The sequence below is a fragment of the Pelophylax lessonae genome (assembly GCF_965119305.1).
Source record: "Pelophylax lessonae genome assembly, chromosome: 7".
Classification (NCBI taxonomy): domain Eukaryota; kingdom Metazoa; phylum Chordata; class Amphibia; order Anura; family Ranidae; genus Pelophylax; species Pelophylax lessonae.
This window is the reverse complement of record NC_138774.1, coordinates 299,080,095-299,096,417: the sequence shown is the minus strand read 5'-3', so window position 1 is coordinate 299,096,417 and position 16,323 is coordinate 299,080,095. Positions and strand designations below refer to the sequence as shown.

The window sequence follows — 16,323 nt, the reverse complement described above, 5'->3', positions numbered from 1 at the left end:
ATTCCTCCCACTGACACCAAGGATGGGGCACTATTCCTCCCACTGACACCAATGATGGGACACTATTCCTGCCACTGACACCAATGATGGGGCACTATTCCTCCCACTGACACCAATGATGAGGCACTATTCCTGCCACTGACACCAATGATGGGGCACTATTCCTCCCACTGACACCAATGATGGGACACTATTCCTGCCACTGACACCAATGATGGGACACTATTCCTCCCACTGACACCAATGATGGGACACTATTCCTCCCACTGACACCAATGATGGGGCACTATTCCTCCCACTGACACCAATGATGGGGCACTATTCCTCCCACTGACACCAATGATGAGGCACTATTCCTCCCACTAGACAACAATAATGGGGCACCATTCCTGCCACAGAAATCAACAGTAGGGCACTATTCCTTCAACTTAAACCAATGATGGGGGCACTGTTTACTGTTCTTGAGGCTTTAGAGGGGCCAGACTGTGGCCAGTGGGATTTAAAAAAGTGCCCTGGTGTCAGTGAGAGTAAACTGGTCCTTCGTCCAGAAGGTTTGAAGACCACTGATTTAGACAAAATGACTAGATTTAGACTATGTGTTAGACAATGATAACAGTTTGGTGAAGACCCTTTTCTGTTCCAGCATATCTGTGCCCAACACCCTCCCTCCCCCCCCCTTGGGTATGAAGCCAGCTCCATAAAGACATGGTGTGACCAGTTTGGTGTGGAGGAAGTGAGTGTCCTGCACAGAGCCCTGACCTCATCCCTACTGATCACCTTTGAGAAGAATTTGAAGGCCAGTAGTGAGTTAGATCTGTTCATCCAACATCAGTACTTGACCTCACAAATTCCCACAGACACCCTCCAAAGTCTTGTGGAAAGCCTTCCCAGAGGTGATGGCTTTTACAGCTGTGAAGAGGGGCAAATCCATATTATTGGCCATGGATCTCTAATAGACTGTCCAACAAAGCTCATATAGGCTGGTCACATGTCCAACAAAGCTCATATAGGCTGGTCACATGTCCAACAAAGCTCATATAGGCTGGTCACATGTCCCAACAAAGCTCATATAGGCTGGTCACATGTCCAACAAAGCTCATATAGGCTGGTCACATGTCCAACAAAGCTCATATAGGCTGGTCACATGTCCCAACAAAGCTCATATAGGCTGGTCACATGTCCCAACAAAGCTCATATAGGCTGGTCACATGTCCAACAAAGCTCATATAGGCTGGTCACATGTCCCAACAAAGCTCATATAGGCTGGTCACATGTCCCAACAAAGCTCATATTGGCTGGTCACATGTCCCAACAAAGCTCATATAGGCTGGTCACATGTCCCAACAAAGCTCATATAGGCTGGTCACATGTCCCAACAAAGCTCATATAGGCTGGTCACATGTCCAACAAAGCTCATATAGGCTGGTCACATGTCCCAACAAAGCTCATATTGGCTGGTCACATGTCCCAACAAAGCTCATATAGGCTGGTCACATGTCCCAACAAAGCTCATATAGGCTGGTCACATGTCCAACAAAGCTCATATAGGCTGGTCACATGTCCCAACAAAGCTCATATAGGCTGGTCACATGTCCAACAAAGCTCATATAGGCTGGTCACATGTCCAACAAAGCTCATATAGGCTGGTCACATGTCCCAACAAAGCTCATATAGGCTGGTCACATGTCCACCAACCTTTCACCGTACATTGTATACTATAGTGTAATGGCAAAACATTTTTCAATACAACACGAAAGTAGGAGTTAGGCCCAAGACCGTACTCACTTCTACCTGACTATAGATGAGGTAGGTACCATCCACCAGCACCTCCAGTTCTCCGCTGCGGGTGTGCAGCTTGAACACCCTGTGATTGATGGCCGTCCATGACCAGTCATGAAGGATTCCACCTGCAAGATCTCAGTGTGAGAAAATGTAGTCACTCAGTATATGTTACTAATAACAGCAGATAATCAACAGACAGAAACATGTACAATTCATATCAACCTCACTGGAACTTTCTCTGATAGGATCATGTGATAAGAAACATAGTGCTGCTTCTTTCTACACCAGGTCTCTTCAAACTATGGCCCTCCAGTTGTTCAAGAACTAGGAACTACAATTCCCATCATGCCTAGTCATGGCTGTGAATGTCAGTTTTACAATGGATATGTAGTTCCGCAACAGCTGGAGGGCCGTAGTTTGAGGATCCCTGTTCTACATCACGACAGTCAACGGAGCGATCTCCAGACAGTCAACGGAGCGATCTCCAGACAGTCAACGGAGCGATCTCCAGACAGTCAACGGAGCGATCTCCAGACAGTCAACGGAGGGATCTCCAGACAGTCAACGGAGGGATCTCCAGACAGTCAACGGAGGGATCTCCAGACAGTCAACGGAGGGATCTCCAGACAGTCAACGGAGCGATCTCCAGACAGTCAACGGAGCAATCTCCAGACAGTCAACGGAGCAATCTCCAGACAGTCAACGGAGGGATCTCCAGACAGTCAACGGAGGGATCTCCAGACAGTCAACGGAGGGATCTCCAGACAGTCAACGGAGGGATCTCCAGACAGTCAACGGAGGGATCTCCAGACAGTCAACGGAGGGATCTCCAGACAGTCAACGGAGCGATCTCCAGACAGTCAACGGAGCGATCTCCAGACAGTCAACGGAGCGATCTCCAGACAGTCAACGGAGCGATCTCCAGACAGTCAACGGAGCGATCTCCAGACAGTCAACGGAGCGATCTCCAGACAGTCAACGGAGCGATCTCCAGACAGTCAACGGAGCGATCTCCAGACAGTCAACGGAGCGATCTCCAGACAGTCAACGGAGCGATCTCCAGACAGTCAACGGAGGGATCTCCAGACAGTCAACGGAGCGATCTCCAGACAGTCAACGGAGCGATCTCCAGACAGTCAACGGAGCGATCTCCAGACAGTCAACGGAGCGATCTCCAGACAGTCAACGGAGGGATCTCCAGACAGTCAACGGAGGGATCTCCAGACAGTCAACGGAGTGATCTCCAGACAGTCAACGGAGCGATCTCCAGACAGTCAACGGAGCGATCTCCAGACAGTCAACGGAGGGATCTCCAGACAGTCAACGGAGCGATCTCCAGACAGTCAACGGAGCAATCTCCAGACAGTCAACGGAGCAATCTCCAGACAGTCAACGGAGGGATCTCCAGACAGTCAACGGAGGGATCTCCAGACAGTCAACGGAGGGATCTCCAGACAGTCAACGGAGGGATCTCCAGACAGTCAACGGAGGGATCTCCAGACAGTCAACGGAGCAATCTCCAGACAGTCAACGGAGCAATCTCCAGACAGTCAACGGAGCGATCTCCAGACAGTCAACGGAGCGATCTCCAGACAGTCAACGGAGCGATCTCCAGACAGTCAACGGAGCAATCTCCAGACAGTCAACGGAGCAATCTCCAGACAGTCAACGGAGGGATCTCCAGACAGTCAACGGAGGGATCTCCAGACAGTCAACGGAGGGATCTCCAGACAGTCAACGGAGGGATCTCCAGACAGTCAACGGAGGGATCTCCAGACAGTCAACGGAGCGATCTCCAGACAGTCAACGGAGCGATCTCCAGACAGTCAACGGAGCGATCTCCAGACAGTCAACGGAGCGATCTCCAGACAGTCAACGGAGCGATCTCCAGACAGTCAACGGAGCGATCTCCAGACAGTCAACGGAGCGATCTCCAGACAGTCAACGGAGCGATCTCCAGACAGTCAACGGAGCGATCTCCAGACAGTCAACGGAGCGATCTCCAGACAGTCAACGGAGGGATCTCCAGACAGTCAACGGAGCGATCTCCAGACAGTCAACGGAGCGATCTCCAGACAGTCAACGGAGCGATCTCCAGACAGTCAACGGAGCGATCTCCAGACAGTCAACGGAGGGATCTCCAGACAGTCAACGGAGGGATCTCCAGACAGTCAACGGAGTGATCTCCAGACAGTCAACGGAGCGATCTCCAGACAGTCAACGGAGCGATCTCCAGACAGTCAACGGAGCGATAACTTTGTGATTTATCTGATTGGCCCAACATCCCTGACCACACCCACTTTAATTGGTCCACCCCCAGATTTCCATTGTACAGGTAAATCCTTTGCAGCGTTTTCCCCGGCCTCTAATGATCCACACATACCCAGTCCAGCTTTTTCAGAGGTGTAAATATGGCGGCACATAAACCATCCAATAATTGGCATTGAGTTCTTACCATTCTTCACTTGTATGGCTGAGCCCTGGCCCTGCAGATGGACGACAGCGGGCTGAAAGAGAAACAATCGCTCAGCAGATGAACTTCATTTTCACAATTCCCTTCTATATAATTGTATGAAGAGATGAATATTCTTTATTATGAGGTGCAAAGTAGAATGAGAAGCACATTACTAATGAGACACAAAAAGTCTTCTCCCAGAGGAGGTGGGGGGGAGGGGGGGGGGGATTTCTGGCACTTTCCATGCCAGCCATTCAGCTTGGCTTTATGTGAAGGGTATTCATCATCCCTCACCCACCAGATACAGGGAGGCGGGGGGGGGGGGGGGGGGGGCTGAGCCTATAGGTGGCCTTTACCTGTACTGATCAGTGAAAGACTTTATCCACCCATTGTGGAAGTGTCAGTGGGGTATCCTATGGGTAGGAGAAGGACAAAAGGCCCATCGGTGCTCCGATCCATAGAGGTGCTTGTTAGAGCGGAGTGTCTATAGGGAATGTCTATGGATGGATCGGAGTGGTGGTGAGTCGTCTTTGTTTTTCATCCAATAACACATCTGTTTGGTGAAATTAAATTCTTTGTTATTCATCCAATAGCACAACTTCGATCCATCCATAGACACCCCACACTCCCCACAGACGCCCCACATTATCCACAGACCTCACATTTCCCACATTACCCATAATTAAATTCTTTGTTATTTATCCAATAGTACAACTCCAATCCATCCATAGACACCCCACATTACCCACAGACACCCCACATTCCCCACAGACACCCCACATTCCCCATAGATACCCCACATTACCCATAATTAAATTCTTTGTTATTTATCCAATAGTACAACTCCAATCCATCCACAGACACCCCACATTCCCCACAAACACCCCACATTACCCATAGACACCCCACATTACCCATAGACACCCCACATTACCCATAGACACCCCACATTACCCATAGATACCCCACATTACCCATAATTAAATTTTTTGAAATCTAATAGTACAACTCCTATCCATCCACAGACACCCCACATTACCCATAGACACCCCACATTACCCATAGACACCCCACATTACCCATAATTAAATTCTTTGTTATTTATCCAATAGTACAACTCCAATCCATCCACAGACACCCCACATTCCCCACAAACACCCCACATTACCCATAGACACCCCACATTACCCACAGACACCCCACATTACCCATAGACACCCCACATTACCCATAGACACCCCACATTACCCATAATTAAATTTTTTGAAATCTAATAGTACAACTCCTATCCATCCACAGACACCCCACATTACCCATAGACAGTGCCACATTTCCCATAATTAAATTCTTTATTTATCCAATAGTACAACTCCAATCCATTCCATAGACACCCCACATTCCCCAGAGACACCCCACATTACCCATAGACACCCCACATTACCCATAGACACCCCACATTTCCCATAGACACCCCACATTCCCCACAGACACCCCACATTACCCATAGATACCCCCACATTACCCATAGATACCCCACATTTCCCATAGATACCCCCACATTCCCCACAGACCACTCACATTACCCATAATTAAATTCTTTGTTATTTATCCAATAGTACAACTCCAATCCATCCATAGACACCCCACATTATCCACAGACACCCCACATTAGCCACAGACACCCCACATTCCCCACAGACAACTCACATTACCCACAGACTCCCCACATTAGCCATAATTCAATTCTTTGTTATTTATCTAATAGTACAACTCCAATCCATCCACAGACACCCCACATTACCCACAGACACCCCACATTACCCATGGACACCCCAGATTCCCCATAAACACCCCCCATTACCCATAATTAAATTCTTTGTTATTTATCCAATAGTACAACTCTAATCCATCCACAGACACCCCACATTACCCACCCCACATTACCCACCCCACATTCCCCATAGACACCCCACATTCCCTATAATTAAATTCTTTGTTATTTAACTAATAGTACAACTCCATTCCATCCATAGACACCCCACATTCCCCACAGACACCCAACATTCCCCATAGACACCCCACATTTCCCATAGACACCCCACATTCCCCACAGACACCCAACATTACCCATAGACACCCCACATTACCCAGAGACACCCCACATTTCCCATAGACACCCCACATTACCCAGAGACACCCCACATTCCCTTTAATTAAATTCTTTGTTATTTATCCAATAGTACAACTCCAATCAATCCATAGACACCCCACATTACCCAGAGACACCCCACATTTCCCATAGACACCCTACCTTCCCCACAGACACCCCACATTACCCATAATTAAATTCTGTTATTTATCCAATAGTACAACTCCGATCCATCTATAGACACCCCACATTACCCACAGACACCCCACATTACCCATAATTAAATTATTTATTTATCTAATAGTACAACTCCAATCCATCCATAGACACCCCACATTCCCCACCGACACCCCACATTCCCCACCGACACACCACATTCCCCACCGACACACCACATTTCCCATAATTAAATTCTTTGTTATTTATCATATAGTACAACTCCAATCCATCCATAGACACCCCACATTACCCATAGATACCCCAAATTTCCCATACACACCCCACATTACCCATGGACACCCCACATTCCCCATAGACAGTGCCACATTCCCCATAGACCCCCCACCTTCCCCACAGACACCCCACATTACCCATAATAAAATTCTGTTATTTATCCAATAGTACAACTCCAATCCATCTATAGACACCCCACATTACCCACAGACACCCCACATTACCCACAGACACCCCACATTACCCACAGAAAACTCACATTCCCCACAGACACACAATATTTCCCATGAACACCCCACATTACCCATAATTAAATTCTTTGTTATTTATCTAATAGTACAACTCCAATCCATCCATAGACACCCCACATTACCCATAGATACCCCAAATTTCCCATAGACACCCCACATTACCCATGGACACCCCACATTCCCCATAGACAGTGCCACATTACCCATAGACACCCCACATTACCCATAATTAAATTCTTTGTTTATCCGATAGTACAACTCCAATCCATCCATAGACACCCCACATTCCCCACAGACACCTCACATTCCCCACAGACACCCCACATTCCCTTTAATTAAATTCTTTGTTATTTATCCAATAGTACAACTCCAATCAATCCATAGACACCCCACATTACCCAGAGACACCCCACCTTCCCCACAGACACCCCACCTTCCCCACAGACACCCCACCTTCCCCACAGACACCCCACCTTCCCCACAGACACCCCACCTTCCCCACACCTTCCCCACAGACACCCCACCTTCCCCACAGACACCCCACCTTCCCCACAGACACCCCACCTTCCCCACAGACACCCCACATTACCCATAATTAAATTCTGTTATTTATCCAATAGTACAACTCCCATCCATCCATAGACACCCCACATTCCCTATAGACACCCCACATTACCCACAGACACCCCACATTACCCACAGAAAACTCACATTCCCCACAGACACACAATATTCCCCATGAACACCCCACATTACCCATAATTAAATTCTTTGTTATTTATCTAATAGTACAACTCCAATCCATCCATAGACACCCCACATTCCCCACAGACACCCCACATTACCCACAGACACCCCACATTCCCCACAGACACCCCACATTACCCACAGACACCCCACATTCCCCACAGACACCCCACATTACCCACAGACACCCCACATTCCCCACAGACACCCCACATTCCCCACAGACACCCCACATTCCCTTTAATTAAATTCTTTGTTATTTATCCAATAGCACAACTCCAATCAATCCATAGACACCCCACATTCCCCACAGACACCCCACATTACCCATAATTAAATTCTGTTATTTATCCAATAGTACAACTCCAATCCATCTATAGACACCCCACATTACCCACAGACACCCCACATTACCCACAGACACCCCACATTACCCATAGACACCCCACATTACCTATAGACACCCCACATTACCCATAATTAAATTCTTTGTTATTTATCTAATAGTACAACTCCAATCCATCCATAGACACCCCACATTCCCCACAGACACCTCACATTCCCTTTAATTAAATTCTTTGTTATTTATCCAATAGTACAACTCCAATCCATCCATAGACACCCCACATTACCCATAGATACCCCAAATTTCCCATAGACTCCCCACATTACCCATGGACACCCCAGATTCCCCATAGACAGTGCCACATTTCCCATAGATACCCCACATTCCCCATAAACACCCCCCATTACCCATAATTAAATTCTTGGTTATTTAACTAATAGTACAACTCCATTCCATCCATAGACACCCCACATTCCCCACAGACACCCAACATTCCCCATAGATACCCCACCTTCCCCATAATTCTTTGTTATTTATCCAATAGTAAAACTCCAATCCATTCCACAGACACCCCACATTACCCACAGACACCCCACATTCCCCATAGACACCCCCCATTACCCATAATTAAATTCTTTATTTATCCAATAGTACAACTCCAATCCATCCATAGACACCCCACATTCCCCACAGACACCCAACATTACCCATAGACACCCCACATTCCCCATAATTCTTTGTTATTTATCCAATAGTAAAACTCCAATCCATTCCACAGACACCCCACATTACCCACAGACACCCCACATTCCCCATAGACACCCCCCATTACCCATAATTAAATTCTTTATTTATCCAATAGTACAACTCCAATCCATCCATAGACACCCCACATTCCCCAGAGACACCCCACATTACCCACAGACACCCCACATTACCCACAGACACCTCACATTCCCTTTAATTAAATTCTTTGTTATTTATCCAATAGTACAACTCCAATCCATCCATAGACACCCCACATTACCCATAGACACCCCACATTCCCCACGGACACCCCACATTCCCCACAGACACCCCACAGACACCCAACATTCCCCACAGACACCCAACATTCCCCACAGACACCCAACATTCCCCACAGACACCCAACATTCCCCACAGACACCCAACATTCCCCACAGACACCCCACATTCCCCACGGACACCCCACATTCCCCACAGACACCCCACAGACACCCAACATTCCCCACAGACACCCAACATTCCCCACAGACACCCAACATTCCCCACAGACACCCAACATTCCCCATGAACACCCCACATTCCCCATAATTAAATTCTTTGTTATTTATCTAATAGTACAACTCCAATCCATCCATAGACACCCCACATTCCCCACAGACACCTCACATTCCCCACCGACACCCCACATTCCCCACAGACACCCCACATTCCCTTTAATTAAATTCTTTGTTATTTATCCAATAGTACAACTCCAATCAATCCATAGACACCCCACATTACCCACAGACACCCCACATTCCCCACAGACACCCCACATTACCCATAATTAAATTCTGTTATTTATCCAATAGTACAACTCCAATCCATCTATAGATACCCCACATTACCCACAGACACCTCACATTACCCATAATTAAATTATTTATTTATCTAATAGTACAACTCCAATCCATCCATAGACACCCCACATTCCCCACCGACACCCCACATTCCCCACCGACACCCCACATTTCCCATAATTAAATTCTTTGTTATTTATCTAATAGTACAACTCCAATCCATCCATAGACACCCCACATTCCCCATAGATACCCCAAATTTCCCATACACACCCCACATTACCCATGGACACCCCACATTCCCCATAGACAGTGCCACATTACCCATAGATACCCCACATTACCCATAGACACCCCACATCTCCCATAGATACCCCACATTACCCAAAGACACCCCACATTACCCATAATTAAATTCTTTATTTATCCAATAGTACAACTCCAATCCATCCACAAACACCCCACATTACCCATAGACACCCCACATCTCCCATAGATACCCCACATTACCCATAATTAAATTTTTTGAAATCTAATAGTACAACTCCTATCCATCCACAGACACCCCACATTACCCATAGACACCCCACATCTCCCATAGATACCCAACATTACCCATTAGAAACCCCACATTCCCCATAGACAGTGCCACATTTCCCATAATGAAATTCTTTATTTATCCAATAGTACAGCTCCAATCCATCCATAGACACCCCACATTACCCATAGATACCCCCACATTACCCATAGACACCCCACATTACCCATAGATACCCCCACATTACCCACAGACATCTCACATTACCCATAATTAAATTCTTTATTTATCCAATAGTACAACTCCAATCCATCCACAGACACCCCACACTACCCACAGACACCCCACATTACCCAAATTCTTTGTTATTTATCCAATAGTACAACCCACAGACACCCCACATTACCCATAGACAGTGCCACATTTCCCATAGATACCCCACATTCCCCATAAACACCCCCCATTCCCCATAATTAAATTCTTTGTTATTTATCTAATAGTACAACTCTAATCCATCCATAGACACCCCACATTACCCCCAGACACCCCACATTACCCATAGACACCCCACATTACCCCCAGACACCCCACATTACCCCCAGACACCCCACATTACCCCCAGACACCCCACATTACCCCCAGACACCCCACATTACCCATAGACACCCCACATTACCCCCAGACACCCCACATTACCCCCAGACACCCCACATTACCCCCAGATACCCCACATTCCCCCCAGACACCCCACATTCCCCATAGACACCCCACATTCCCCATAGACACCCCACATTCCCTATAATTAAATTCTTTGTTATTTAACTAATAGTACAACTCCATTCCATCCATAGACACCCAACATTCCCCACAGACACCCAACATTCCCCATAGATACCCCACATTTCCCATAGACACCCCACATTCCCCACAGACACCCAACATTTCCCATAGATACCCCACATTTCCCATAGATACCCCACATTCCCCACAGACACCCCACATTACCCATAGACACCCCACATTCCCCATAATTCTTTGTTATTTATCCAATAGTATAACTCCAATCCATCCATAGACACCCCACATTACCCAGAGACACCTCACATTACCCATAGACACCCCACATTACCCATAGATACCCCCACATTACCCACAGACATCTCACATTACCCATAGATACCCCCACATTACCCATAGATACCCCCACATTACCCATAGACACCCCACATTACCCATAGATACCCCCACATTACCCACAGACATCTCACATTACCCATAATTAAATTCTTTATTTATCCAATAGTACAACTCCAATCCATCCACAGACACCCCACACTACCCACAGACACCCCACATTACCCAAATTCTTTGTTATTTATCCAATAGTACAACCCACAGACACCCCACATTACCCAGACACCCCAGATTCCCCATAGACAGTGCCACATTTCCCATAGATACCCCACATTCCCCATAAACACCCCCCATTACCCATAATTAAATTCTTTGTTATTTATCTAATAGTACAACTCTAATCTATCCATAGACACCCCACATTACCCATAGACACCCCACATTACCCATAGACACCCCACATTACCCCCAGACACCCCACATTACCCCCAGACACCCCACATTACCCCCAGACACCCCACATTACCCCCAGACACCCCACATTCCCCCCAGATACCCCACATTCCCCCCAGACACCCCACATTCCCCATAGACACCCCACATTCCCCATAGACACCCCACATTCCCTATAATTAAATTCTTTGTTATTTAACTAATAGTACAACTCCATTCCATCCATAGACACCCAACATTCCCCACAGACACCCAACATTCCCCATAGATACCCCACATTTCCCATAGACACCCCACATTCCCCACAGACACCCAACATTTCCCATAGATACCCCACATTTCCCATAGATACCCCACATTCCCCACAGACACCCCACATTACCCATAGACACCCCACATTCCCCATAATTCTTTGTTATTTATCCAATAGTACAACTCCAATCCATCCATAGACACCCCACATTACCCAGAGACACCTCACATTACCCAGAGACACCTCACATTCCCCACAGACACCTCACATTCCCCACAGACACCTCACATTCCCTTTAATTAAATTCTTTGTTATTTATCCAATAGTACAACTCCAATCCATCCATAGACACCCCACATTCCCCACAGACACCCCACATTCCCCACAGACACCCCACAGACACCCAACATTCCCCACAGACACCCAACATTCCCCACAGACACCCAACATTCCCCACAGACACCCAACATTCCCCACAGACACCCCACATTACCCACAGAAAACTCACATTCCCCACAGACACACAATATTCCCCATGAACACCCCACATTACCCATAATTAAATTCTTTGTTATTTATCTAATAGTACAACTCCAATCCATCCACAGACACCCCACATTACCCACAGACACCCCACATTACCCATAGACACCCCACATTACCCATGGACACCACACATTACCCATGGACACCACACATTACCCATAGACACCCCACATTACCCATAGATACCCCACATTACCCATAGATACCCCACATTACCCATAGACACCCCACATCTCCCATAGATACCCCACATTACCCATAGACACCCCCCCCCCATTACCCATAATTAAATTCTTTATTTATCCAATAGTACAACTCCAATCCATCCATAGACACCCCACATTCCCCACAGACACCCCACATTACCCATAATTAAATTCTTTATTTATCCAATAGTACAACTCCAATTCCATCCATAGACACCCCACACTACCCACGGACACCCCACATTCCCCACGGACACCCCACATTCCCCACGGACACCCCACATTCCCCACAGACACCCAAACATTCCCCACAGACACCCAACATTCCCCACAGACACCCCACATTACCCACAGACACCTCACATTCCCTTTAATTAAATTCTTTGTTATTTATCCAATAGTACAACTCCAATCCATCCATAGACACCCCCCACATTACCCACAGACACCCCACATTACCCAGAGACACCCCACCTTCCCCACAGACACCCCACCTTCCCCACAGACACCCCACCTTCCCCACAGACACCCCACCTTCCCCACAGACACCCCACATTACCCATAAATAAATTCTGTTATTTATCCAATAGTACAACTCCAATCCATCCATAGACACCCCACATTCCCTATAGACACCCCACATTACCCAGAGACACCCCACCTTCCCCACAGACACCCCACCTTCCCCACAGACACCCCACCTTCCCCACAGACACCCCACCTTCCCCACAGACACCCCACATTACCCATAAATAAATTCTGTTATTTATCCAATAGTACAACTCCAATCCATCTATAGACACCCCACATTACCCACAGAAAACTCACATTCCCCACAGACACACAATATTTCCCATGAACACCCCACATTACCCATAATTAAATTCTTTGTTATTTATCTAATAGTACAACTCCAATCCATCCATAGACACCCCACATTACCCACAGACACCCCACATTCCCCACAGACACCTCACATTACCCAGAGACACCCCACATTACCCAGAGACACCCCACATTTCCCAGAGACACCCCACATTACCCAGAGACACCCCACATTACCCACAGACTCCCCACAATACCCAGACACCCCACATTACCCACAGACACCTCACATTACCCATAATTAAATTCTTTATTTATCCTATAGTACAACTCCAATTCCATCCATAGACACCCCACACTACCCACAGACACCCCACATTCCCCACAGACACCCCACATTCCCCACAGACACCCCACATTCCCCACAGACACCCCACATTCCCCACAGACACCCCATATTCCCTATAATTAAATTATTTGTTATTTATCCAAATAGTACAACTCCAATCCAACCATAGACACCCCACATTCCCAACAGACAACCCACATTACCCATAGATACCCCACATTTCCCAAAGACACCCCACATTCCCTACATTTCCCATAGATACCCCACATTACCCACAGACAACTCACATTCCCCATAATTAAATTCTTTGTTATTTATCTAATAGTACAACTCTAATCCATCCATAGACACCCCACATTCCCCAGAGACACCCCACATTCCCCAGAGACACCCCACATTCCCCAGAGACACCCCACCTTCCCCACAGACACCCCACATTACCCATAATTAAATTCTGTTATTTATCCAATAGTACAGCTCCGATCCATCTATAGACACCCCACATTCCCCATAATTAAATTCTTTGTTATTTATCTAATAGTACAACTCCAATCCATCCACAGACACCCCACATTACCCACAGACACCCCACATTTCCCATAGACACCCCACATTACCCACAGACACCCCACATTCCCCACAGACACCCCACATTCCCCACAGACACCTCACATTCCCCACAGACACCTCACAATCCCTTTAATTAAATGCGTTATTTATCCAATAGTACAACTCCAATCCATCCATAGACACCCCACATTACCCACAGACACCCCACATTTCTCACAGACAACCCACCTTCCCCACAGACACCCCACCTTCCCCACAGACACCCCACATTACCCATAATTCAATTCTGTTATTTATCCAATAGTACAACTCCAATCCATCTATAGATACCCCACATTTCCCATAGACACCCCACATTACCCACAGACACCTCACATTCCCTTTAATTAAATTCTTTGTTATTTATCTAATAGTACAACTCCAATCCATCCATAAACACCCCACATTACCCACAGACACCCCACATTCCCCAGAGACACCCCACATTTCCTAGAGACACCCCACATTCCCCAGAGACACCCCACATTTCCCATAGACACCCCACATTTCCCATAATTAAATTCTTTATTATTTATCTATTAGTACAACTCCAATCCATCCATAGACACCCCACATTACCCATAATTAAATTCTTTATTTATCCTATAGTACAACTCCAATTCCATCCATAGACACCCCACACTACCCACGGACACCCCACATTACCCACAGAAAACTCACATTCCCCACAGACACACAATATTCCCCATGAACACCCCACATTACCCATAATTAAATTCTTTGTTATTTAACTAATAGTACAACTCCAATCCATCCATAGACACCCCACATTACCCAGAGACACCCCACATTCCCCTCAGACACCCCACATTTCCCATAGACACCCCACATTTCCCATAATTTAATTATTTGTTATTTAGCTAACAGTACAACTCCAATCCATCCATAGACACCCCGCATTACCCACAGACAACTCACATTAAGGGGTTAAAGCAGCAGTGCCCAACCTTTTTGGTACGAAGGACCGGTTTTATGGCAGCTGTTTTTCCTTGGGGGGGGGGGGGGTATTCACTCTGTTCTCAGCCCCCCTTTACAGCACACTTCCCCTTTATATCAGTGTCCTTAGTTCCCCTTTAAATTACAGCACCCCCTTTACATTACTGTAACAGGGACTGCCCTGTAAAGGAGCTGCACTGTAATGTAAAGGGGGTGCTATTTGCCGTAGCCCGTGAGGACGTCATGTTTAAAGTGGAGGAAAAATGAAGTCAATAAGTTGCTGATAGAAAACAGATGTAAAAATGGGGCAAAACCAACTGAAATAACAGAGAGGGGGGGGATGAGGAGCAGACAGAGACCTTGTGAGAGACACGCGCTTACCGCCAGTCACCGCCGCGCCTCCTCCCGCCAGCAATGTAATGACAGAGGAGGTTTCCAATCAGGCTAAGAAATAACACACACCTTCAATGGTCCACTTTTCTTGTCTGACACATTGATGGCACCCCCCCCCCCCCCCCCCACCAGACCTGAGGGCAGAACTACCCCCCATATAACAATCCTACATACAGCAGAGCTCACAATCCTTCCATCAGAGTTACAGACCGAATACCAGGCACGTTTACCCCCCAATACCCAGGGGACTTTCTCCCCCCCACCCAATACCGGGCACTTTCACCCTCTCCC

At 47.0% G+C, this 16,323-nt stretch overlaps 1 protein-coding gene across 1 annotated transcript in view; it reads right to left on the bottom strand.

Moving 5' to 3' along the window:
• EDA (ectodysplasin A) overlaps positions 1–16,323 on the bottom strand; it is a 149,150-nt gene that overhangs the window by 12,986 nt on the left and 119,841 nt on the right. Inside the window, exons 6-7 of the mRNA XM_082263979.1 lie at positions 4,238–4,289; positions 1,786–1,916 (exon numbers count right to left, since the gene is read on the bottom strand). Of these exons, the coding sequence (XP_082120105.1) occupies positions 1,786–1,916; positions 4,238–4,289 (183 nt within the window). The remainder of the gene's footprint in view (positions 1–1,785; positions 1,917–4,237; positions 4,290–16,323) is intronic.